The 24,887-nt window shown below is 51.3% G+C and overlaps 2 protein-coding genes across 2 annotated transcripts in view; one reads left to right on the forward strand and one right to left on the reverse strand.

Annotated features, from left to right (window-relative positions):
- P4HTM (prolyl 4-hydroxylase, transmembrane) overlaps positions 1–24,887 on the reverse strand; it is a 212,253-nt gene that overhangs the window by 186,850 nt on the left and 516 nt on the right. Inside the window, exon 2 of the mRNA XM_085624351.1 lies at positions 8,062–8,143. Coding sequence (XP_085480477.1) covers positions 8,062–8,143 — 82 coding nt within the window. The remainder of the gene's footprint in view (positions 1–8,061; positions 8,144–24,887) is intronic.
- On the forward strand, positions 3,903–4,943 carry LOC146797346 (uncharacterized). The gene has a single exon (XM_085627499.1). The coding sequence runs from the start codon at positions 3,903–3,905 to the stop codon at positions 4,941–4,943; it is 1,041 nt and encodes a 346-aa protein (XP_085483625.1).

Here is a 24,887-nt window from a genome sequence, read left to right on the forward strand (position 1 = left end):
CCCACCACTCTGACAATCTCCATACCCTGTCTTGATTCATCACTCCCCCACTTCAGGACAATCCCCAGACCCTACCTTGGCTGATCACTCCTCCACTTCAGGAAGGGACTGAAGTCCCAACTCTTGGACAATCCCCAGACCCTACCTTGGCCCATCACTCCTCCACTTCAGGACAATCCCCAGACCCTACCTTGGCCCATCACTCCTCCACTTCAGGACAATCCCCAGACCCTACCTTGGCCCATCACTCCCCCACTTCAGGACAACCCCAGACCCTACCTTGGCCCATCACTCCTCCACTTCAGGAAGGGACTGAAGTCCCAACTCTTGGACAATCCCCAGACCCTACCTTGGCCCATCACTCCTCCACTTCAGGACAATCCCCAGACCCTACCTTGGCCCATCACTCCTCCACTTCAGGACAATCCCCAGACCCTACCTTGGCCCATCACTCCCCCACTTCAGGAAGGGACTGAAGTCCCAACTCTTGGACAATCCCCAGACCCTACCTTGGCCCATCACTCTTCCACTTCAGGAAGGGACTGAACACCCATCTATTGGACCATCTCCAGACCCTCGGTGCGCCTACTGATGAAACTCTGTTTGCCAAGCGCGACCATCGGAAAGTGCGCCCTTAGGACCCGGCTACCCCCGCCCCTGTGACACACCCCCTGGTGGCGCTAGCATGGCCGGCAACCTGATTGGTTGCCGGCCGGCGGTAGTCCTTCCGGGGCACCGCGTCGTAGGCTCAACGCACGCTTCCTGTTGGGATGAGTGGAGGTGGGGCTTAGGGGCTATTTAAGCCCGGTTCTCACCTCCACTCATTCTCTTTTTCCTGCCCGGACGACGGCTACTTTTGATCTCTTGGATACCCGCGGTTGGCGTCGTCGTGAAGGCCGTCGAAGCTTTGCGGATCGTGGTCGGGCTGCTGGTCGTCGGGATTGCGGATCGATCGAGTGCCTTAGCTGCTGGTTGTTGGGGCTGCATGCTGGTCGGGCTGCGGAGCGTGCGGCGGTGATCTGGGGGCGGCGTAGCTGAGCTTCAGGTAAGGTGCCGGGGTGGTGTGGACACGTGTGCGGCTTCCGGGGTTCTGTGGGCGGCCGGCGGTGTTTTCCTTGAATTGTTGCTGCCCCCACAGGGCTCCGGGTGTGGCGCGGTGGCCTGCCGTCCTCGCATCTCAATACCAGGCGCGGCGTTGGGGCTTCCCGCTGGGTTGCAAGTTTTGGCATGCAGGGTGTCGGTTCCGGTGGGGGCGGAGGATTTGGCCAGCCGTTTAGGTTGTTCCCGCGCTAAATTAGTGGTGAGGCGGGACATCGGAGGTTCGGGAGCGCTAGGGGGTTACTTGGGCTTGTTCTGGGAAGGTCTTCGGGTGTCTGGGCTGACCGGTAAAGTGGGCACGCGTAACGCTGCAGCGTGCTGGGGGCGTGGTAACGAGTCGAGCGCTTAAATTTACCGTCATAGCGCAAGCAGGATTTAGGCTGTGACGGTCGAGGGCGCTTGGAGCAGGGGTGCGGTGGTTGCGAGCGGTTAATGCGCTGGGATTGTTGTGCAAAAGCTTGTTAGTGATTTCCCATAGCAGTACAAGACGGGCCATTGGGGGTTGACAAGGCGCTATTTTTGAGTTGCGGTCAGTTAGGTTGAGTGGCTCCACCATGCCCCCCAAGAGGAACCACAAGAAGAAGGAGGGGGAATCAGAGATCGCCCAGTTATTAAAATTGGTTCTGGCTAAGCTGAACAGGGATGAGGAGAGTGAGGGCGAGTTACCTGAGGATGCTGGGGGGGAGGCGCCCGAGTCGGACAGTGAAGAGGGTACAGAGCCAGTAGCGCCTGAGCGCCCGCGGAGGGCGATAGTTCCACCCAAAGCGGCCTTTCCCCCTCTGGTGAAAAAAGCAAGGGGTGGTAAGAATAGGAAGATGGCGAAGGAGAGTGAGGGGACTGTGCCATGTATGCCGGGCTCACAGCCAGTGGCGCCTCAGCTGCCAGCAGGGCTTGCACCGGTTGCGCCCCCCACACCTGTAGAGCCCTTGCCTACACCTGCACCGGTACCTACATTGCCTCTTGCACCGGGAGCTCCCATACTTTCACCAGCGCCCGCCCCTGCAGTGCTTCAGGCACCAGTAGCCCCCATACTTCCACCTGCGCCTGCCCCTGTATCATGGCATCATGGCTCCAGCGGCACCACATGAGTTGCCGGGAAATCCAGGGTGCGGAGGGTCTGGGGTGGCGAGGGATGACGTTAGCATTATTTTGGCTGAAATCAGGGGGGCCCTTAAGGCCTTGGCGCCAGCCACGAGTATTCCTATGCCCTTAGTCCCAGAGAATCCAGTGGCTACTACAATGCCAAGGGCGCCGCCAGTCGTGCGGGATGTGATAGCAGAAGGGCAGGTTCCCAGCACATCGGCAGGGGGGGTCAGGTAGCTAACGCTAATATATTGGCAACGGTTGCAACATTGTTAGCTCAGCTGGGGGCGCCAGCGACAGCCAATACAGCAATTGCCCCATAGGTTTCGCAGGCAGGAACGGGTGGGGTCCTTGCTGAGCTGAGCAAACAGGTGTCTCTCTTAGGTAAAACGCAAGAGGCGGCGGCAACTGCGAATGGACCGGCGGTGGGTCAAGCGGCCCCCGCACAACCAGCGTCAGAGGTGCCCCCTGCAGGTAAGGCAGTGGATGGCGCAAATAAAGTTGGAGGCGAGGAATGTAAGGTTTTGAGCGGCATGGAAACAGTGTTGTCAAAAAGAGGTAAATTGGCAGCACATGTAGCGCAGGACGTAAGGGAAAAGTTTTGGAAGGGTGATTTTGTTGACATTTTTTCACTCATTAGACCAAAACGGAGGGAGGAGGACGTTGGAGAGAAGGACAGGAAAGAGGGTTTCTTTAGAGAGAGAAAGCCAAAGGTGGAGGAATCCATCACCAATTGGCTGTTTGGTTTTAATGTGTTCTCCATTGTGATGCTTGAGAAGAAGCCAGAGTTGGCAGTACCCTTGATATGTTACACGAATAAGATTTTAAAGGCACATGTTACTTATGGGGGTGTGGCTTGGTTAGATTATGACAGGGATTTTAGGTGGGCGAAAGTAGAAGATCCTGACATGGGATGGGACCAGACGGAGGTGAATGTTTGGCTAGAAAGCGTGAACAAGACGCCTGTGAGGCAGCCCTTTCGGACATCCCAAGGAGGCCCGTGGGAGAAACAAGGGACATGTTGGGCGTTTAATCGAAAAACATGCACTTGGGCCCCGGGGACATGCAAGTTCAAACACGCATGCGCCTACTGCGGTCACCCCTCACACCCGGAGTTTAAATGTCTCAAAAAATCTAAAGAAAAAGGGAGGGATCCTAAGCCTTCCTTGGCACAATGATTTACCTACTCTGATCAATTTAGGGAAACTGATGCTCTGGCTAAATCAGTACCTGGACAGGAAGGCAGCCAGAATTTTGTACGAGGGGTTTTCGGTAGGCTTCCGCATTCCTGCACGAGGGGTACCACCAGTGGGCTACTGTAAGAATTTATTATCAGCACGGAGGTGGTGGCAAGTAAGGTGAACAAAGAAAAGGCCCTGGGGCGGGTGGCTGGTCCTTTTGGGATGCCTCCACTGCCTGGGTTTGTTTGCTCCCCCCTGGGGGTGGTGCCTAAAAAAGAGCCAGGGCAATTCAGAATGATACACAATTTATCAGCGCCGCAGGGCGCATCGGTAAACGACGCCATAGATCCGTCTTTGTGCTCAGTGACGTATTCTTCTTTTGACGCAGCTTTGCAGAAGCTGCGAGACCTGGGGCCAAACGCCTTGCTGGCAAAAACCGATGTTGAGTCTGCATTTCGGCTTTTGCCGGCACATCCAGATGATTATCATCTCTTAGGTTTCCAAGTGGACTCCCGGTATTACTATGACAGGTGCATGCCTATGGGTTGTGCAGTATCATGCAAATATTTCGAAATGTTTAGCACAATGCTACAGTGGCTATTTGTGGTAAGGACAGGGCATAAGGAGATTGTGCACTACTTGGATGATTTCATGATTATGGGCCCCCGTGCCTCTGAAAGTTGTAAGCGGGCGTTGGGTCAGCTGGTTGCCTTGTTGGAAGAAATGGGGGTGCCTCTGGCCCCAGGGAAGACGGTGGGTCCCGATACAAGCTTGTCTTTCCTGGGAATTGAAATAGATACCGCAGCGGGGGAATGCAGGTTGCCGTTAGACAAAGTTAGGCCTTTTTCACAAGCCATAGACGCGGCCCTAGCAGGTCCCAAGGTCACCCTGCATCAACTCCAGGTTTTGGTAGCACAGTTAAATTTTGCATTGAGAATTATTCCTATGGGCCGCCCGTTTTCAAGATCCATTGCTCGCGCCATGACTGGCCTCACTCAGAAGTATCACCATGTAAGATTACAAGCAGAGGTCAAAGAGGACCTAAGGATTTGGCGTGACTTCTTGAAGGACTTCAATGGTAAGGTAATTTGGCCTGAGCCAGCGATGTCCTGCTCCGAGTTGGGCCTGATCACTGACTCTGCTGGCAGCATTGGTTTTGGGGCAATTTTGGGGACACAATGGTGTAGGGGCGATTGGCCAATAGCATGGCATGAGAGCGGTTTGTCTAGAAACATCGCTTTCTTGGAACTTTTCCCTATCATAGTGGCGGTTGAAATTTGGGCACCAATTTTCAGGAACAAAACTGTAATCTTTTGGTCTGACAATATGGCGGTAGTGGAAGCCATCAATAGGCAAGGGGCCACTTGTAAGCATGTGTTGAGGTTATTGAAGCATCTGGTTCTGGCCTGTTTGAAATTAAATTTGGTGTTCAAGGCAGCACATATCCCCGGTGTACATAATCAAGCCGCTGATGCTTTGTCTCGCCTCAAGTTACAGGAGTTCAGGAAGTACCACCCGCAAGCGGACGAGCGGATGACGGTGTTCCCAGCGTCTTTGTGGAGGATTGGCGTCCCGGATTAGCAGGGCTGGTGGGAGCATCCTTGAGTGAAAGCACGAGAAGAACTTATCAGCAGCAGTTCAGGGATTACAAGTCTTTTGTGGGGCACTCAAGCCGCTCCCCCCTTTTTTCAGCAGTAACGCTTTGCGAGTATTTAATGGCATTGAGGAATCAGGGTAGACCGGCGTCTTACGCCAGGGCGCGCGTAACAGCAATAAGCTTCTTTGCAAAAGTGGCTGGGATGCAGGACCCGGGGGCTACCTTTGTGGTAAGGAGGTCCCTGTCCGGCTGGGCTAGGCTGGAGGGGCCAAAGAAGGACATGCGGAGGCCTCTAGATGTGCAGTTACTAAGGGACATCCTGGGGATACTACAGTCCGTATGCGCTTCGCATTATGAGTGTATTCTGTTCAGGGCGGTTTTTTCCCTAGCTTTTTATGGGGCTTTTCGCCTGGGCGAATTGGTAGGAGCGTCCAAAGCTGATCATGCAGGCGGACTCCAATGGCAGGACACAAAATTAGTCACTGGGGGGTTAGAGGTGGTGTTGAGGCGATCCAAGACTGACCCTTTGGAGAAGGGGTCCGTAATTCACTTATCTCCAGCGCCGGGTGACACAGCCTGCCCATAGCCAACTTGGAAGCTTATCAATTATTACGCCCCAGCTGGGACGGGCAGGCGCTGTTTATTCACGAGCAGGGGGATTGCTTATCAAAATTCCAGTTCAGGGCCGTGTTTCAACAGGCATTGAACGCTTTGGGGTTGGATCCTAGGGGTTATTCATCTCACTCCTTTAGGATAGGGGCAGCAACTCTCGCTGCGGGAGCGGGGTTACCGGCAGAGACGGTCAAGAAAGTGGGGAGCTGGTCATCATCCTGTTTTAAGCGTTATGTGCGGCCTGAGTTACTGTGAAAGGGCTTTCGGTGAGGGATTTGATTATGCTGACATTGTCTTTCTTCTCCCTCGCTATTAGTATGTCAACGAAAGTAATCTGGGTGTTGGGACATTCGTTCGTTCGGCGCGCCACGGTTCGGCTGCGGCAGAAGCGAGTGATGAAACCAGCGGGGTTAAAGAGGACATCATTTTTATGGCGAGGCGTCGGCGGCTTGCGGATCCGGCAGTTGCGCCAGCTGGTTCAGGAGACTCGAGAACGCGAGGGACTTCCGTCCCCGGATTTGATCATCTTGCACCTGGGAGGAAATTACATGGTGGATTTGGGTCGCATGGCAGTAAGAGAGGACTTACTAACTGAATTTGCCTGGCTGGGGAGAACATTCCCGCAGGCCCGGATAGCATGGTCATGCATGATCCCCGCCGGGTCTGGTCGGGAGGGGTCAGATCCTGGGCCCTGAATGTACCAGTGAGACGCCTCAACGGGGAGTTGGCCAGGTTGTGCTCAGTATCGGGCCGCTTGTGTCATATTCCACACAGACTAATTTCAGGCGATCAGATGTTTCACCACGACGGGGTACACCTATCGGATATCGGCACGGACATGTGGATCAAGGGGATTTGGTCTTTTGTGCAGAACCTTTTCTTTTGTGGGGAGGGTGAAGGACTGTGGGCCCTGGTCACCCTAGTGGCGGAATAGAGGTCACAGGGTTGTGATTTTTAAGACAACGGGAGGCCTGCTGGCATACTCCTGAGGCCAGCACTGAGGGGAGAGATGGTAAGCTCTCCGCAGGGAGAATGTGGACACCGGCTGCTGGGGAGGCAAGGGCGACAGGTCACACGAGCCTCCTTGGGCAGCCTGGTGGCGAGGGGTGGGCCCCCCGGAAATAGACGGATAAGGACCAAGGGCTGGGGGGCTCACCACTCAAGGACGCAGGTGGGTTGCGCCTTGCGTAGTTCTCAAGCGGCGGGGATGCGAGCCTGGAGCCCCTTAGTGCTGGAGGGTATTAGGGACAAGAAAGAAAATTAGGTTATGAATTCTGAACACTAGGAAATTAAAATGTGTTATGCAAGAATTTATGGCCTAGTAATTTATCAATGTTATTGATTGTCATGTTTGTGAATAACTTGTGTTGTATTAAACATGGCCTAATTTTCCCACACCTTGGAGTAAGGATTGCTTTGTGGGTACTTGGGTTGAACGGGGGCGATATGGGGGGGATCCAGGTTCTATGCCAAGCGCGACCATCGGAAAGCGCGCCCTTAGGACCCGGCTCCCCCCACCCCTGTGACACACCCCCTGGTGGCGCTAGCATGGCCGGCAACCTGATTGGTTGCCGGCCGGCGGTAGTCCTTCCGGAGCACCGCGTCGTAGGCTCAACGCACGCTTCCTGTTGGGATGAGTGGAGGTGGGGCTTAGGGGCTATTTAGGCCCGGTTCTCACCTCCACTCATTCTCTTTTTCCTGCCCGGTCGACGGCTACTTTTGATCTCCCACCCAACCCGTCCCTTGAGTTTAGGGTTTAGGATGGTTAAGTTGGGGTCAGGGGGTTTGCGGAATAGAGGTCACAGGGTTGTGATTTTTAAGACAACGGGAGGTCTGCTGACATACTCCTGAGGCCAGCACTGAGGGGAGAGATGGTAAGCTCTCCGCATGGAGAATGGGGACACCGGCTGCTGGGGAGGCAAGGGCGACAGGTCACACGAGCCTCCTTGGGCAGCCTGGTGGCGAGGGGTGGGCCCCCCGGAAATAGACGGATAAGGACCAAGGGCTGGGGGGCTCTCCACTCAAGGACGCAGGTGGGTTGCGCCTTGCATGGTTCTCAAGCGGCGGGGATGCGAGCCTGGAGGCCCCTTAGTGCTGGAGGGTATTAGGGACAAGAAAGAAAATTAGGTTATGAATTCTGAACACTAGGAAATTAAAATGTGTTATGCAAGAATTTATGGCCTAGTAATTTATCAATGTTATTGATTGTCATGTTTGTGAATAACTTGTGTTGTATTAAACATGGCCTAATTTTCCCACACCTTGGAGTAAGGATTGCTTTATGGGTACTTGGGTGGAACGGGGGCGATAGGGGGGGGGAGGGTCCGCGTTCTATCCCCTCCTGTTCTCTACGGCGCTCCAGGGTTCAGGATACACAAGTGCCCACACACAGAGGCCCGTCAATCTTCCACTCTCTCCACGTGCACAGGTCACAGCACGTTTCCAGGGCCTCACACAAGGCACGTCCACCCTCACTCGTTCATTTCTTACCGAACAGCAGCGGTTTCAGGCTCAAGGTCTCAATCTCGTGAATCCTGCGCTGACCCAGTTCCAGCTTCTGCTTGTAGCCGACCTGGGGGGGAAACAGGGCGGGAAATCATTAGCGCTGCACAGAGGCTCTGCACAACATCTGCCGCATGTCTCACGAGTCTGGGAAGGGAGGACGCAGAGAGACACACACACACACACAGGGCACACAACACTCTCAGGAACCAGCCCAGGGCCCTTTAACTCAGGCAGCGGCACGAGGCTCTGCACAACATCTGCCGCATGTCTCACGAGTCTGGGAAGGGAGGACGCAGAGAGAGACACACACACACAAGGCACACAACACTCTCAGGAACCAGCCCAGGGCCCTTTAACTCAGGCAGCGGCACGAGGCTCTGCAAACATCTGCCGCATGTCTCACGAGTCTGGGAAGGGAGGACGCAGAGAGACACACACAGGGCACACAACACTCTCAGGAACCAGCCCAGGGTCCTTTAACTCAGGCAGCGGCACGAGGCTCTGCACAACATCTGACGCATGTCTCACGAGTCTGGGAAGGGAGAACGCAGAGAGAGACACAGGGCACACAACACTCTCAGGAACCAGCCCAGGGCCCTTTAACTCAGGCAGCGGCACGAGGCTCTGCACAACATCTGCCGCATGTCTCACGAGTCTGGGAAGGGAGGACGCAGAGAGACACACACACACAGGGCACACAACACTCTCAGGAACCAGCCCAGGGCCCTTTAACTCAGGCAGCGGCACGAGGCTCTGCACAACATCTGCCGCATGTCTCACGAGTCTGGGAAGGGAGGACGCAGAGAGAGACACACACACACACACACACACACACACACAAGGCACACAACACTCTCAGGAACCAGCCCAGGGCCCTTTAACTCAGGCAGCGGCACGAGGCTCTGCAAACATCTGCCGCATGTCTCACGAGTCTGGGAAGGGAGAAAGCAGAGAGAGACACAAGGCACACAACACTCCCAGGAACCAGCACAGGGCCCTTTAACTCAGGCAGCGGCACGAGGCTCTGCACAACATCTGCCGCATGTCTCACGAGTCTGGGAAGGGAGGACGCAGAGAGACACACACACACACACACACACACACACACACACACACACACACACACACAGGGCACACAACACTCTCAGGAACCAGCCCAGGGCCCTTTAACTCTGGCAGCGGCACGAGGCTCCGCACATCTGACGCATGTCTCACGAGTCTGGGAAGGGAGGACGCAGAGAGAGACACACACACACACACACACACACACACACAGGGCACACAACACTCTCAGGAACCAGCCCAGGGCCCTTTAACTCTGGCAGCGGCACGAGGCTCCGCACATCTGACGCATGTCTCACGAGTCTGGGAAGGGAGGACGCAGAGAGACACACACACACACACACACACACACACACACACAGGGCACACAACACTCTCAGGAACCAGCCCAGGGCCCTTTAACTCAGGCAGCGGCACGAGGCTCTGCAAACATCTGCCGCATGTCTCACGAGTCTGGGAAGGGCGGACGCAGAGAGACACACACACACAGGGCACACAACACTCTCAGGAACCAGCCCAGGGCCCTTTAACTCAGGCAGCGGCACGAGGTTCGCATTCATGACCGCCTTGATACTCGTGGCAAGCATGAGCCAGGGCAGAGGGTGCGAGCCACGCTGCTGATTGGCCGGGAACAAGGACAGAACCACCTGCCAGCCTCGGGACGTGATCTGCATGATCGAACATAACGTGTAGCGGCACGCTAACCCCTGGGGGCATCTTGGCGCTGAGTAACAGAGGTGCCCACCTCAATTACACTCACTTTATCGACTTCGGAAGGATGAAGGACTGAGTGGTCACGCCGAAATTTAAACCTGTGACAAGGAGGTCAAAGGGAGATTCCTGACCCGGCCAGAAGATAACCTAGAGAAGCTAGAGTAACAAGTACTTGACCCGAAGGAGGTCAGCAAGGGAAGCATGGAGATATTGTTCAAAGTAGCACTGTATCTTCATGGCCTGACAGGGCGTGTGAGCTGCTGAACTTAGCAGTGCTGCTGAGACCCCAAGGCTTGAAGCGGAAATGTAACAGCGCCAGCACTTAGTGTCCCAGGGGGTCTGATCGCTATTGAGAAGTGCCTGTAGTCACCAATTAAAAGTAGTGTGCCTCTGCAGTGAAGTGGGGAAACTCTCCGTGTCAAATGGAAGAACTGGAAGCACTCAGTGACTGACAGCAGCAGCCCGTTTAAAGCAGTCAAACAATCAATCATAACATTTGTAAAGCGCACTACTCACCCGTGAGGGTCTCAAGGCGCTGGCGGGTGGGGAGTGCTGCTACTGTTCGAACAAAGGACGTAGATTACATTCACTGCAAACCGGCATTTCACTCAGTGACTCTAGGGATCACTGTGGCCTGCAGATCACGAGAATGAATCCAGCAATATCACTCAGTGACTTCGAGTCAGTGTGGCCTGCAATTCACGAGAATGAAACCAGCACTATCACTCAGTGACTTCGGGCTCAGTGTGGCCTGCAGATCACTAGACTGAATCCAGCAATATCACTCCGTGACTTCAGGCTCAGTGTGGCCTGCAGATCACAAGAATTAAACCAGCACTATCACTCCGTGACTTCAGGCTCAGTGTGTCCTGCAGTTCACAAGACTGGATACGACAGTAGCACTTGGTGACTTCAGGGCTCACTGTGCCTGCAGATGGTGAGACTGAATCCAGCAGTATCACTCAGTGACTTCGGGCTCAGTGTGGCCTGCAGATCACGAGAATGAAACCAGCAATATCACTCAGTGACTTCGGGCAGTGTGGCCCCCAGATCACGAGACAGAATCCGGCAATATCACTCAGTGACTTCGAGTCAGTGTGGCCTGCAGATCAGGAGAATGATTCCAGCAATATCACTCAGTGACTTCGAGTCAGTGTGGCCTGCAGATCAGGAGAATGATTCCAGCAATATCACTCAGTGACTTCGGGCTCAGTGTGGCCTGCAATTCACGAGAATGAAACCAGCAATATCACTCAGTGACTTCAGGTCAGTGTGGCCTGCAGATCTTGAGACCGAATCCGGCAATATCACTCACTGACTTCAGGGCTTAGTGTGGTCTGCAGATCACAAGACAGAATCCAGCAATATCACTCAGTGACTTCGGGCTCAGTGTGGCCTGCAGATCACAAGAATTAAACCAGCACTATCACTCCGTGACTTCAGGCTCAGTGTGTCCTGCAGTTCACAAGACTGGATACGACAGTAGCACTTGGTGACTTCAGGGCTCACTGTGCCTGCAGATGGTGAGACTGAATCCAGCAGTATCACTCAGTGACTTCGGGCTCAGTGTGGCCTGCAGATCACGAGAATGAAACCAGCAATATCACTCAGTGACTTCGGGCAGTGTGGCCCCCAGATCACGAGACAGAATCCGGCAATATCACTCAGTGACTTCGGGTCAGTGTGGCCTGCAGATCACGAGAATGAATCTGGCAATATCACTCAGTGACTTCACGTCAATGTGGCCTGCAGATCTGGAGACAGAATCCGGCAATATCACTCAGTGACTTCAGGGCTTAGTGTGGTCTGCAAATCACGAGACTGAATCCAGCAATATCACTCAGTGACTTCGGGCAGTGTGGCCCCCAGATCACGAGACAGAATCCGGCAATATCACTCAGTGACTTCGAGTCAGTGTGGCCTCCAGATCACGAGACTGAATCTGGCAATATCACTCAGTGACTTCACGTCAGTGTGGCCTGCAGATCTCGAGACAGAATCCGGCAATATCACTCAGTGACTCCAGGGTTTGTGTGCTCTGAAAATCACGAGACTGAATCCAGCAATATCACTCAGTGACTTCGGGTCAGTGTGGCCTGCAGATCACGAGAATGAAACCAGCAATATCACTCAGTGACTTCAGGGCTTAGTGTGGTCTGCAGATTACTAGACTGAATCCAGCAATATCACTCAGTGACTTCGGGCTCAGTGTGGCCTGCAGATCACGAGAATGAAACCAGCAATATCACTCAGTGACTTCGGGCAGCGTGGCCTCCAGATCACGAGACTGAATCTGGCAATATCACTCAGTGACTTCAGTGTGGCCTGCAGATCTCGAGACAGAATCTGGTAATATCACTCACTGACTTCGAGCTCAGTGTGGCCTGCAGATCACAAGAATGAAACCAGCACTATCACTCAGTGACTCTAGGGATCACTGTGGCCTGCAGATCACGAGAATGAAACCAGCAATATCACTCAGTGACATCAGGTCAGTGTGGCCTGCAGATCTCGAGACTGAATCCGGCAATATCACTCAGTGACTTCGGGCTCAGTGTGGCCTGCAGATCACGAGACTGAATCCAGCAATATCACTCAGTGACTTCAGGGCTCAGTGTGGCCTGCAGATCACAAGAATGAAACCAGCACTATCACTCCGTGACTTCAGGCTCAGTGTGTCCTGCAGTTCACAAGACTGGATACGCCAGTAGCACTCGGTGACTTCAGGGCTCACTGTGCCTGCAGATGGGGAGACTGAATCCAGCAGTATCACTCAGTGACTTCGGGCTCACTGTGCCTGCAGATGGTGAGACTGAATCCAGCAGTATCACTCAGTGACTTCGGGCAGTGTGGCCCCCAGATCACGAGACTGAATCTGGCAATATCACTCAGTGACTTCACGTCAGTGTGACCTTCAGATCTCGAGACAGAATCCGGCAATATCACTCAGTGACTTCAGGGCTTAGTGTGGTCTGCAGATCACGAGACGGAATGCAGCAATATCACTCAGTGACTTCGGGCTCAGTGTGGCCTGCAGATCACGAGACTGAATCCAGCAATATCACTCAGTGACTTCAGGGCTCAGTGTGGCCTGCAGATCTCGAGACAGAATCCGGCAATATCACTCAGTGACTTCAGGGCTTAGTGTGGTCTGCAGATCACGAGACTGAATCCAGCAATATCACTCAGTGACTTCGGGCAGTGTGGCCTCCAGATCATGAGACTGAATCTGGCAATATCACTCAGTGACTTCAGTGTGGCCTGCAGATCTCGAGACAGAATCCGGCAATATCACTCACTGACTTCGGGCTCAGTGTGGCCTGCAGATCACAAGAATGAAACCAGCACTATCACTCAGTGACTCTAGGGATCACTGTGGCCTGCAGATCACGAGAAAGAATCCAGCAATATCACTCAGTGACATCAGGTCAGTGTGGCCTGCAGATCTCGAGACTGAATCCAGCAATATCACTCAGTGACTTCGGGCTCAGTGTGGCCTGCAGATCACGAGACTGAATCCAGCAATATCACTCAGTGACTTCAGGGCTCAGTGTGGCCTGCAGATCACAAGAATGAAACCAGCACTATCACTCCGTGACTTCAGGCTCAGTGTGTCCTGCAGTTCACAAGACTGGATACGCCAGTAGCACTCGGTGACTTCAGGGCTCACTGTGCCTGCAGATGGGGAGACTGAATCCAGCAGTATCACTCAGTGACTTCGGGCTCACTGTGCCTGCAGATGGTGAGACTGAATCCAGCACTTTCACTCAGTGACTTCGGGCAGTGTGGCCCCCAGATCACGAGACTGAATCTGGCAATATCACTCAGTGACTTCACGTCAGTGTGGCCTGCAGATCTCGAGACAGAATCCGGCAATATCACTCAGTGACTTCAGGGCTTAGTGTGGTCTGCAGATCACAAGACTGAATCCAGCAATATCACTCGGTGACTTCAGGGCTCAGTGTGCCCTGCAGATCACAAGACTGAATCCGGCAATATCACTCAGTGACTCCTTGTCAGCGTGGCCTGCAGATCACAAGAATGAAACCAGCAAATTACTCAGTGACTTCGTGTCAGTTGGCCTGTAGATAACACGACTGAAACCGGCAATATCACTCAGTGATTTCGGGTCAGTGTGGCCTACAGACCATGAAACTGAATCCAGGAATATCATTCAGTGACTTCAGGCTCAGTATGTCCTGCCAATTGCATACTGAATCCGGCAACTTCACTCAGTGACTTTGGGCTCAGTGTGGCCTACAAATCATGATGATGAATCCAGCAATATCACTAGCAACTTCAGGGCTTACTGTGGCCTGCAGACCACGAGACTGAATCCGGTAATATCACTCAGTGACTTCAGGGCTCACTGTGGCCTGAGTGCAGATCACGGGAATGAATCCGGCAATATCACTCAGTGACTTCGGGTCAGTGTGGGCTGCAGATCACAAGAATGAAACCAGCAATATCACTCAGTGACTTCAGGGCTTAGTGTGGTCTGCAGATCACAAGAATGAAACCAGAAATATCACTCAGTGACTTCGGGTCACTGTGGCCTGCAGATCACATTACTAAAACCGGCAAAATCACTCAGCAACTTCGGGTACAGTGTGGCCTGCAGACCATTAAACTGATCAAGATCATTCAGTGACTTCAGGCTCACTGTGGCCTGAGTGTAGATAACAAGATTGAATCCAGCAATATCACTCAGTGACTTCAGGGTGCCGTGTGGCTTGCAGATCGCATACTGAATCCGGCAATATCACTCAGTCTCTTCAGGGCTCACTGTGGCCTACAAATCATGATATTAAATCCGGCAATATCACTCAGTGACTTCAGGGCTCACTGTGGCCTGAGTGCAGAATGCAAGACTGACTCTGGCAATATCACTCACTGACTTCAGGGCTGACTGTGGCCTGAGTGCAGATCACAAGGCTCAATCTGGCAATATCACTCAAAGACTTCAGGCTCAGTGTGGCCTGCTGACCACAAAACGGAATTCGGCAACATCACCAAGTGACGTTAGGACTCACTGTGCCTTCAGGCACGAGACTGATTACGGCAATATCACTCAGTGACTTTAGGGCTCAGTGTGACCTGCAGCCCACGTAACTGAATCCGGCAATTTCACTCAGTGACTTCAGGCTCAGTGCGGCCTGCAGATACAGAGACTGAATGCGGCAATATCACTCAGTGATTTCAGGGCTCACTGTAGCATGAGTGCAGATCACGAGACTGAATCAGCCAATATCGCTCAGTGACTTCAGGGCTCACTGTGGCCTACAGACCACGAGAGTGAATCCAGCAATATCACTCAGTGACTTCAGGGCTCACTGTGGCCTACAGACCACGAGAGTGAATCCAGCAATATCACTCAGTGACTTCAGGGCTCACTGTGGCCTACAGACCACAAGAGTGAATCCAGCAATATCACTCAGTGACTTCAGGGCTCACTGTGGCCTGCATGAAGTTTAAAGGGACTGAATCCGACAATAAGTATTGTAATGTAATGTAAAAGAAACTTATAGAGCGCAACTCCTGCCGAAGGTTGTCTTGGCGCTGATCGCTTATTTACCTCAGGCTCAGTGTGGCCTGAGATCACAAGACTGAATCCAGCACTATCACTCAAGACTTTAGGGCTCACGGTGTCCTGAGTACAGACCACGAGACTGAATCTGGCATTTTTCACTCAGTGACTTTGCTCACGGTGGCCAGAGTGCAAATCACAAGACTGAATTCGGCAATATCGTTCAGTGATTTCAGGGCTCACTGGGGCCTGCAGATCACCAGACTGAATCCGGCAATGGCCGTCTCAGCCCTTCATCCTTCCTTTGTAAATAGACAGGGAATCATTACATCTGGTTACGGTATGTCCTGATACTGTGACTCTGGGCGCTACGTTCACAAACCTCACCTTGAGGGGCACTCCTCTGACAGAAGCCCGTGTTTGCCAGAGCATCAGAGGAGAGCGTGTCCGCAGCAGGAGTCAGGACAGGTTCAGGACAGAGCTAGCGAGCTATGGTAGGGACTCACAGACACCCATGCCACACTTCACACTCTGCACAGGGCTGTGCATACACACTGCGAGGCACGCACAGGCACTTGACAACGAATGGGGCCGTGTGGGAAACGTACAACCCTGCGACATCTCACAGCTCGTGAGTGCTACCCTCAGAGCCCCAAGCTGGTATACCAGTCTTTCCTCAATGAGTGATGGACTGAGATCCCTGTCACTGCTCATAGCGCCTCGGCAGCTGGACTGCTCACACACTAAAACAGGGGACTCGGGACAGATGTATGGCGGGAAGAAACGTTGATAACAGTTTAGACAGCCGCCACCCCCATTAGAGCACTGCCAGGCAGTGCAATTAGTGACAGCCCCTGACAGTAACCAGGTCCGGCTGGTGGCGCCCGGTGCTACATCTTATTGGACGCTCACACCTCACCCCCACTGACCTCCTCCTCGGATTCCATCACTACCACCAGGGTACAAGTGCTCCTAATCTCTCGGTAGCCCCTCTCACATACATCTCGCCATAGCCCCTCTCTCACATACATCACATTTGTGCCCCACATCTCTCCATAGCCCCTCTCTTACATACATTTCATTTGTGCTCCTCATCTCTCTGTAACCCCTCTCACATACATCTCTCCGTAACCCCTCTCACATACATCTCTCCATTGCCCCTCACATACATGTCTGTTGTGCCCCTCATCTCTCCAATGCCCCTCTCTCACATAAATTTCATTTGTGCTCCTCGTCTCTCCATGGCCTCTCTCTCACATACATGTCTGTTGTGCTTTCATCCTTCCATAGACCCTCTCTCACATACATTACTTTTGTGCCCCACATCTCTCCATAGCCCCTCTCTCACACACATTTCATTTGTGCTCCTCATCTCTCTGTAACCCCTCTCACATACATCTCTCCATTGCCCCTCTCACATTTATTTCCGTTGTGCCCCTCATCCCTCCATAGCCCCTCTCTTACATACATGTCCGTTGTGCCCCTCATCTCTCCAAAGCCCCTCTCTCACATACATTTAATTTGTGCTCCTCGTCTCTCCATGGCCTCTCTCTCACATACATGTCTGTTGTGCTTTCATCCCTCCATAGCCCCTCTCTCACATACATTTCCGTTGTGCCCCTCCTCTCTCCATGGCCCCTCTCTCACATACATTTCATTTGTGCCCCTCATCTCTCCATGGCCCCTCGTTCACATACATTTCCGTTATGCCCTCTTTTCTCTATAGCCCCTCTCGCATACATTTTCGTTGTGCCCCTCATCTCTCCATAGCCCCTCTCTCACATACATCTCTCCATAGCCCCTCTCTCACATACATTTCCGTTGTACCCCTCATCTCTCCATAGCCCCTCTCTCACATACATTTCCGTTGTGCCCCTCATCGCTCCATAGCCCCTCTTGAACATTACTTCATACAAAAATGGCACTGTCCTTATTCAAGCAGCTAATAAGGACCTCAAACTATTAGACAAATATGTTTTCACACTAAAAACCTACACCATCGACCCACCCAGTGTCCTCCAGGACCTAACTATTCCCTCTATCCCTATACCTCCTGAATCTCATCGACCCTCACCTAGAGCCTTCGAAAGAAGCATTAACAATTCACCTCCCTTAGAACTCATTCCACTGACACCCTTAACTACAACCAGCAACAGAAACAACAGCAACGCCCTTTCCTCAATACCCTATCCCTGACCCTCCTCATTACATCTTTTCTCCACCACCTCCATCCCCATAACCCTCTCCCCCTCCATAACCCTTTCCAGGCCGCCGGAAAAATGCACCACAAGGCAACCCCAGCACATCCCAAAAAAACCCTACACGTGCATACCTCTTTCTCTCGACTACCTCTCTCCCAGCCACCCAAACCCTTCACACGGCCTTTACAGTCACTGAACCCCCCAGCAACACTATCCCCAGCCTTTTCAGCTCGTCGATCCAGCCTCCCCCTTCTCAACAATCCGATCTAGACTCACTCAAAACCCATACTAACCTCACTTCCCGAAACCTACAAAACGGTATCCTAGAAATCAGAAACATCTTACAACTTGCAGAAAACTCATTCTCTAAACTCAATCATCTTCAAAACTCCCTAGCTGCAGCCAACAACATGATAAACATTATCCCATTGCCTCCGACTAATCGACTTTTACGTACACGCAAACTCCCTAACTACCTTACGGACACGGAAATCCAAACTCTACTACTTCTCTACGATACTCCTATATGCGCCATCACAAATAAGGAAAAATTCTCTATTCTCTCAGTCACCACCAACCCAAACAGAACATCCCAAACGAATTAGAGAACGATAAACCCGAAAAACCTTCAAACAATAACCCCTACCTCTGAAAACTTCGAACCTTATTCAGAAAATGCTGCAAACCAGCTCTCATGCCTCCTTCTAAACTGCCGTTCAGCCCCAAAACACAGCTCGGACATCGCTGACCTCATCCTAAACTTGAAAATGGACATAACCATCCTCACGGAAACCTAGCTCACTGACTCATACTCCCCATACCTAGACCTTCTAGTTCCTCCAAATTACAACATCATAAGACTAGACAGATCCCACAAAAAGGGCGGAGGCATCGCCTGCATACATTGATCCGACATCTCCATCTCGAAGTTTCACTCCAAACTCCTGGATACCTGTGAATACCTAGGAATCTCCGTAAAATCCTCAGATAACCACTCCCACAAACTACATATACTCTACCATCCTCCAGGTAATAACACAGGTTTCACAGACCAACTTATGGAAATCATCACAACGAACTCGACCCCTCGCTCCAATGACATATTCCTTGGCGACCTCAATCTCCATTGGGAAAACCCACTAGACAAGCAGGTCAATGCCCTCAAAATCTTCTTAGCAGACCATTCCCTGATCCAAGCCATCTCAAAGCCCACTCACTCCAAAGGAGCTACACTTGACTGGATCATCTCTAAAGACAAAATGATTGAATCTATCTTGATCACCCCTTGTGATTGGTCAGACCATCACATTATTACTTTCCAAATCTCCACCACCAAAAAGAAAACTTACTCGCAGCAACTCAAAACCAAACACTGGATAAGAGACACGAAAAAACTCAACGGGAACAACCTAGCTTCCCACTGTGAGTAAGCTCTCACTCCTCCCAATAACATGTCTGACGTCAATGACCTCACTGCTCACTACATCTCCACGATGACCAAAGTCTTTGACCAAGTAGACCCACCAAAACTCAAACAAATACCGAATAAAGACAAAAACCCATGGTTCAACGGAGCCCTGAATGAAGAGAGGCATAAACTAAGACTAAATGAACGGAAATGGAGACAACTTCCCTCCCCCCTCCAACTCAAACTACTTAGGAAATCTAGAAACTCCTATAACAAAAGCATTCTACAATCAAAAAAAGACTTCATCAGATCAGAACTAGACAATGCCAAAAACAGACCGAAGAAACTCTTTGAAATTCTAAAACAACAATCTAACAAATTGGCCAAAACTGCACTCTTGACTTCGACATCACAGCTTAGCAGTGAAGAATTTTCCTCATTCTTCACAGCAAAAACCAACACCATCCAATTCGAATTAAGGACGGCAGCAACTAACTCAACCACCACAAAAAACACACAAGCTGAAAATCCTAAACAACTCGAGCTACCTTTGCCCAAGAATAACTCTCACTCGTCTACCTCCAAACTTTACGATTCTAGTGACATCACTAAAACATTAGCAACTATCAAACCCAACAACCACTTCAATGACCCTGTCCCCTCAAACTGCCTACCCCATATCTACCATATCATCACCCTTCTCTGGACTAAAATCATCAATGCCACACTAGCGCAAGGTCACATCCCAGATTGCCTAAAAACTGGTCAAATCACTCCTATCCTAAAAAAAACGACAGCAAACACATCCGACCTATAACTAACATTCCCATGCTAACCAAGGTCTTGGAAAAATGTGTTCAGCAACAACTGAACCAACACATCTCGAAGTTCAAACTACTAAACGACTGCCAATCAGGTTTCAGACCCAGCCACAGCACAGAAACAGCCATTCTGCACATCGTAGACGACGCCCTCCTCACTCTTGACCGTAATAAAACCTGCCTACTAGTCCTGCTCGACTTCTCATCAGCCTTCGACATGGTCAATCATGACAAAATACTAAGAAGACTGGAAATGAGGATAGGTCTATCGTGCACAGTCCTTCAATGGGTCAAATCTTTTTTGGAAAACAGTACGCAATCATTCATGGTAAACAAAAATCTCGCCCCCTCTTCACACAACCTTCTAGGAGTACCACAAGGCTCAACCCTAACCCACGCACTATTCAACCTCTATGTCGAACCTCTAATCGAACTATTACAGCAGGCGAATATCTCATACCACACGTACGCGGACGACACTCAACTGTACATCAAGATCTCCTCCGTGGAAGAGATAAAAATGATGAATCAAGCTCTCGAAAAGACCGTCCAATCGCTAACAACCAACTTCCTCAAGCTAAACTCGCACAAAAATGAATTTCTCTTAATCTCACCCTCTAAAAACTCTCTGGAGATAAAAGAATGGACCAAGATGATCACTGTTCTAAATGGCACGCCAACTCTGGTGGACTCCACCAAATCGCTTGGAATTACACCGGATAAGAACCTTAACATGCACCTCAGTTATCTCAGAAAAATGAAACCATTCATTGAGAACCAAGACCTCAAAACGGCAGTGCAGGCCTTAATCATCTCGAGTTTGGAGTACGGATGTACCACCCTTGCGGGGCTTCCCAAAATCTCAACAGCCCCTTTAAAAGCTTGTCTCAATGCAACAGCACAAATCCTAACAGGATCTAGAAAATTCGACCACATCTCACCACATCTGAAAGTGCTCAACTGGCTACCCTATGAAGCTAGAATCCACCTAAAGATGGCTTGCACCACCCATAAAGCCCTACACCACAATACCCCGCAGTACCTATTCAAAAAACGTACCTTATCTGGAGGAAACAGACATTCAAGGAGCTCCGACAATCTACTCCTGAAACCCTCTTGTTTCAGCAAGAAAAAAAATGTCTGACAGAGCATTCTCCGGAGCAGCACCAAGAATATGGAACTCGCTACCGCCGTACATCAGAAAAATCTCTTCCACACCACTATTCAAAAGGGAAGCAAAATCATTCCTGATGTGCAAATTCCTCCCCTAACTTGGCACATTCCTCACCATATGGGACCTCACCTCCTCACCAGCTCTCACTGAATTGCATGGAACTGAACCAGTCTACAACTCTAGATTTGTCCCTCCACTCCTCTTAATGACATTGTCGCCCCGTTGACTTACACATGCCCGAACTTGTTCATACTACTCCGAACAAATCGTCTCTCTTTTTCTGTCTGCTACCTGCCGATCGTTTTTACAAATATTTTGATACCTGGTCTGCTCTGTCTGTGAAAAAATTTTCTACAATTATTCTGTTTCTTTGTAAAGCGCTCCGATACCCTTTCCTGGGTCTTGTTTGTGCTATAGAAAACTCTAAAAATAAACTAAATTAGAATCTCTCCATGGCCCCTTTATCACATGCATTTCCGTTATGCCCTCACATCTCCTTAGCCCCTCTCTCACATAAATTTCATTTGTGCTCCTCGTCTCTCTATAGCCCCTCTCTCACATATATTTCCGTTGTGCCCCTCATCTCTCCATAGCCCCTCTCTCACATACATTTCCGTTGTACCCCTCATCACTCCATAGCCCCTCGCTCACATACATTTCATTTGTGCCCCTCATCTCTCCATGGCCGCTCTCTCACATACATTTCCGTTATTGCCTAATCTCTCCATAGCCCCTCTCTCACATACATTTCCGTTCTGCCCCTCATCTCTCCATAGCCCCTCTCTCACATACATTTCCGTTGTGCCCCTCATCTCGCCATAGCCCCTCACTCACATACATTTCCGTTATGTCCTCATCTCTCCATAGCCCCTCTCTCACATACATTTACATTGTGCCCCTCATCTCGCCATAGCCCCTCTCTCACATACATTTCATTTGTGCCCCTCATCTCTCCATGGCCGCTCTCTCACATACATTTCTGTTATGCCCTCATCTCTCTATGGCCCCTCTCTCACATACATTTCCGTTATGCCCTCATCTATCCATAGCCCCTCTCACATACATTTCTGTTATGCTCTCATCTCTCCATAGCCCCCTCACATACATTTCCGTTGTGGCCCTCATCTCTCCATAGACCCTCTCTCACATACATTTCACTTGTTTTAGCGCTGACAAAGGCTGGCTTCACTATTTCACTCAGCTAGCCACATAAAATACAGATCGGTTCTTTGCAGCAGGCACATTAATCCTCTGCGCTACTTTAGGGTGAGTCAAAACTGACCCTAGACCAAACTCTGATCTCTCTGTCTAGCAGGAGCATTAATCACAAGAGCTATCTTGACATTTGTATTGCTGCCTGAACGAAGGGCACACAAGGAACTCGGCACCAGGTGCTAAACACAGCGCCCCCTCTGCTGTCAACGCCCCCTCTAGGTCAGCCCCCCCCCCCCCCCTTCCAGGTCAGCGTCCAGTGCGGTCGCACCAATAGCACAGCCCTAAAGCCGGCCCTGACAGTGACAGTTCCACTCGCAATAGAGTAACATCCTGTCAGTGACAGCTATGAACGTGGATGTCCAGTCAGTGACAGCGCAGTACGTGACCGTTCCCAGCATGGACAGTCCCAATGGTGGCAGAGCTGGGAGTAACAGGCCTAGAAGTGACAGTCCTAAAGTGACAGGTACAGTCTCAGTTTGAGTCTTGTTAATGGGAGTCGTGGCTGCGACAGTCCCAATAGTGAAAGTCCCAATAGTGACTGCCCGGACAGTGACAGTCATGGTAATGACGGGACGGACAGCGAACACCCCTTTACTAGTCCCAGAAATGAAAAAAACATGAATGTCAGTACAGTCAGTTACAGTGGTATTACTGTCTGTAGAAAGCGAGGGTCGTGTCGGAGACTGTCTCAAAAGAGAATGTCGATGCACGCAGTCGCATAAGTGATATCCCGATCCAAGGCAGGCTGCAATGTGACATCTCCAATTGGAATCTGACCGACCCGTCATGAACAGCCTTGTTAGTGAAAGCCCCGCGAGAGACAGCCCCTCGCCCCCCCCCCCCCCCCCCCTTCAGACACAGTCAACGCACGACAGTCCCATGTAGAGCCCTGAGCGTGACAGGGCCGTTAATAACCTCCGCTTCATGGACAGGCCCATCTGTGACCCTCCAGGCAGCGCTTCAGTGAGACTCACACAGCGACTGTCCCTTTCAGTACAGCGCTTTCAGCGAGTCTTCTTAGCGCTGTCATGCGAGTGACAACACTGGCACTCGCAGGCTCCCCACAGTGACTTTTCTCGTTAACTAACGTGTCAAGTTTGATAGTCAACAGACCTTTCAGAGACAGTTCCTGACTGGGACAGTCCTGTTAGTAAGAGTCCCCAGAGTCACAGTCTCGTTAGAGACAGACCTGACTATGACAGTCCTGTTAGTAAGAGTCCCGGCATTCACAGTCCCGTTAGAGACAGACCTGACTGTGACAGTCCTCTTAGTAAGAGTCCCCTCCGTCACAGTCCCCTTAGAGACATACCCGACTATGACAGTCCTGTTAGTAAGAGTCCCGGCATTCACAGTCCCGTTAGAGACAGACCTGACTGTAACAATCCCGTAAGAGTCCCCTCCGTCACAGTCCCGTTAGTGACAGACCTGACTCTGACAGTCCTTTTAGTGAGAGTCCCCGCAGTCACAGTCATGTTAGAGACAGACCAGACTGTGACAGTCCTCTTAGTAAGAGTCCCCGCACTCACAGTCCCCTTAGAGACATACCCGACTATGATAGTCCTGTTAGTAAGAGTCCCCGCAATCCCGTTAGAGACAGACCTGACTGTAACAGTCCTGTTAGTAAGAGTCCAGCAGTCACAGTTCTGTTAGAGACAGACCTGACTGTGAAAGTCCTGTTAGTAAGAGTCCCCGCAGTCAGTCCCGTTAGAGACAGACCTGACTGTAACAATCCCGTAAGAGTCCCCTCCGTCACAGTCCCGTTAGTGACAGACCTGACTCTCACAGTCCTTTTAGTAAGAGTCCCCACAGTCACAGTCCTGTTAGAGACAGACCTAACTGTGACAATCCCGTTAGTAAGAGTCCCCTCCGTCACAGTCCCGTTAGTGACAGACCTGACTGTGACAGTCCAGTTAGAGCCAGACCTGACTGTGACAGCCCTGTTAGTGAGAGTCCTCACAGTGACAGTCCCGTTAGAGCCAGGCCTGACTGTGACAGTCCTGTTAGTAAGATTCCCCGCAGTCAGTCCAGTTAAAAACAGACCTGACTGTGACTGTCCTGTTAGTGAGAGTCTCCGCAGTCACAGTCCCCTTAGAGACAGACCCGATTGTGACAATCCTGTAAGAGTCCCCTCCGTCACAGTCCCGTTAGAGACAGGCCTGACTGTGACAGTCCTGTTAGTAAGAGTCCACACAGTCACAGTCCAGTTAATGACAGTCTCTTGTGTAATACTCAACAGACCTCTTAGAGACAGACCTGTGACAGTCCTGTTAATAAGAGTCCCTGCATTCATAGACCTGTAAATGACAGTATCACGTGTAACATTCATAAGGCCTATTAGCCACAAACCGTGCAGTGTTTAGTGACAGTCTTCCCGGTGGCTGTGACCGTCACCGACAGCCCTGCTAGGAATAGCATCGACAGCGATTGTCTAAAGGACAGTTGGAACAATGACAGTCCGACACTGAAATTCGTGACAGTCCAGTCATGGCAGTTTCATCAGTGAAAGTCATCTTTCCTATTACAGTCTGCCACAGTGTCTCTGCTATAGTGACAGGCAGTAACATCATTATTAGTGGCAGTCTCTCAGCGACAGCCGTACGCATCAACGAGAGCCTCCTCAGTGGCACCACATAAATGTCAACCAATATTTATGACAATCGAGGGTTAATGAGACCCCTGACAGCCCTAG

This window comes from Triturus cristatus, chromosome 9 (genome assembly GCF_964204655.1).
Source record: "Triturus cristatus chromosome 9, aTriCri1.1, whole genome shotgun sequence".
In the NCBI taxonomy this organism is placed as follows: domain Eukaryota; kingdom Metazoa; phylum Chordata; class Amphibia; order Caudata; family Salamandridae; genus Triturus; species Triturus cristatus.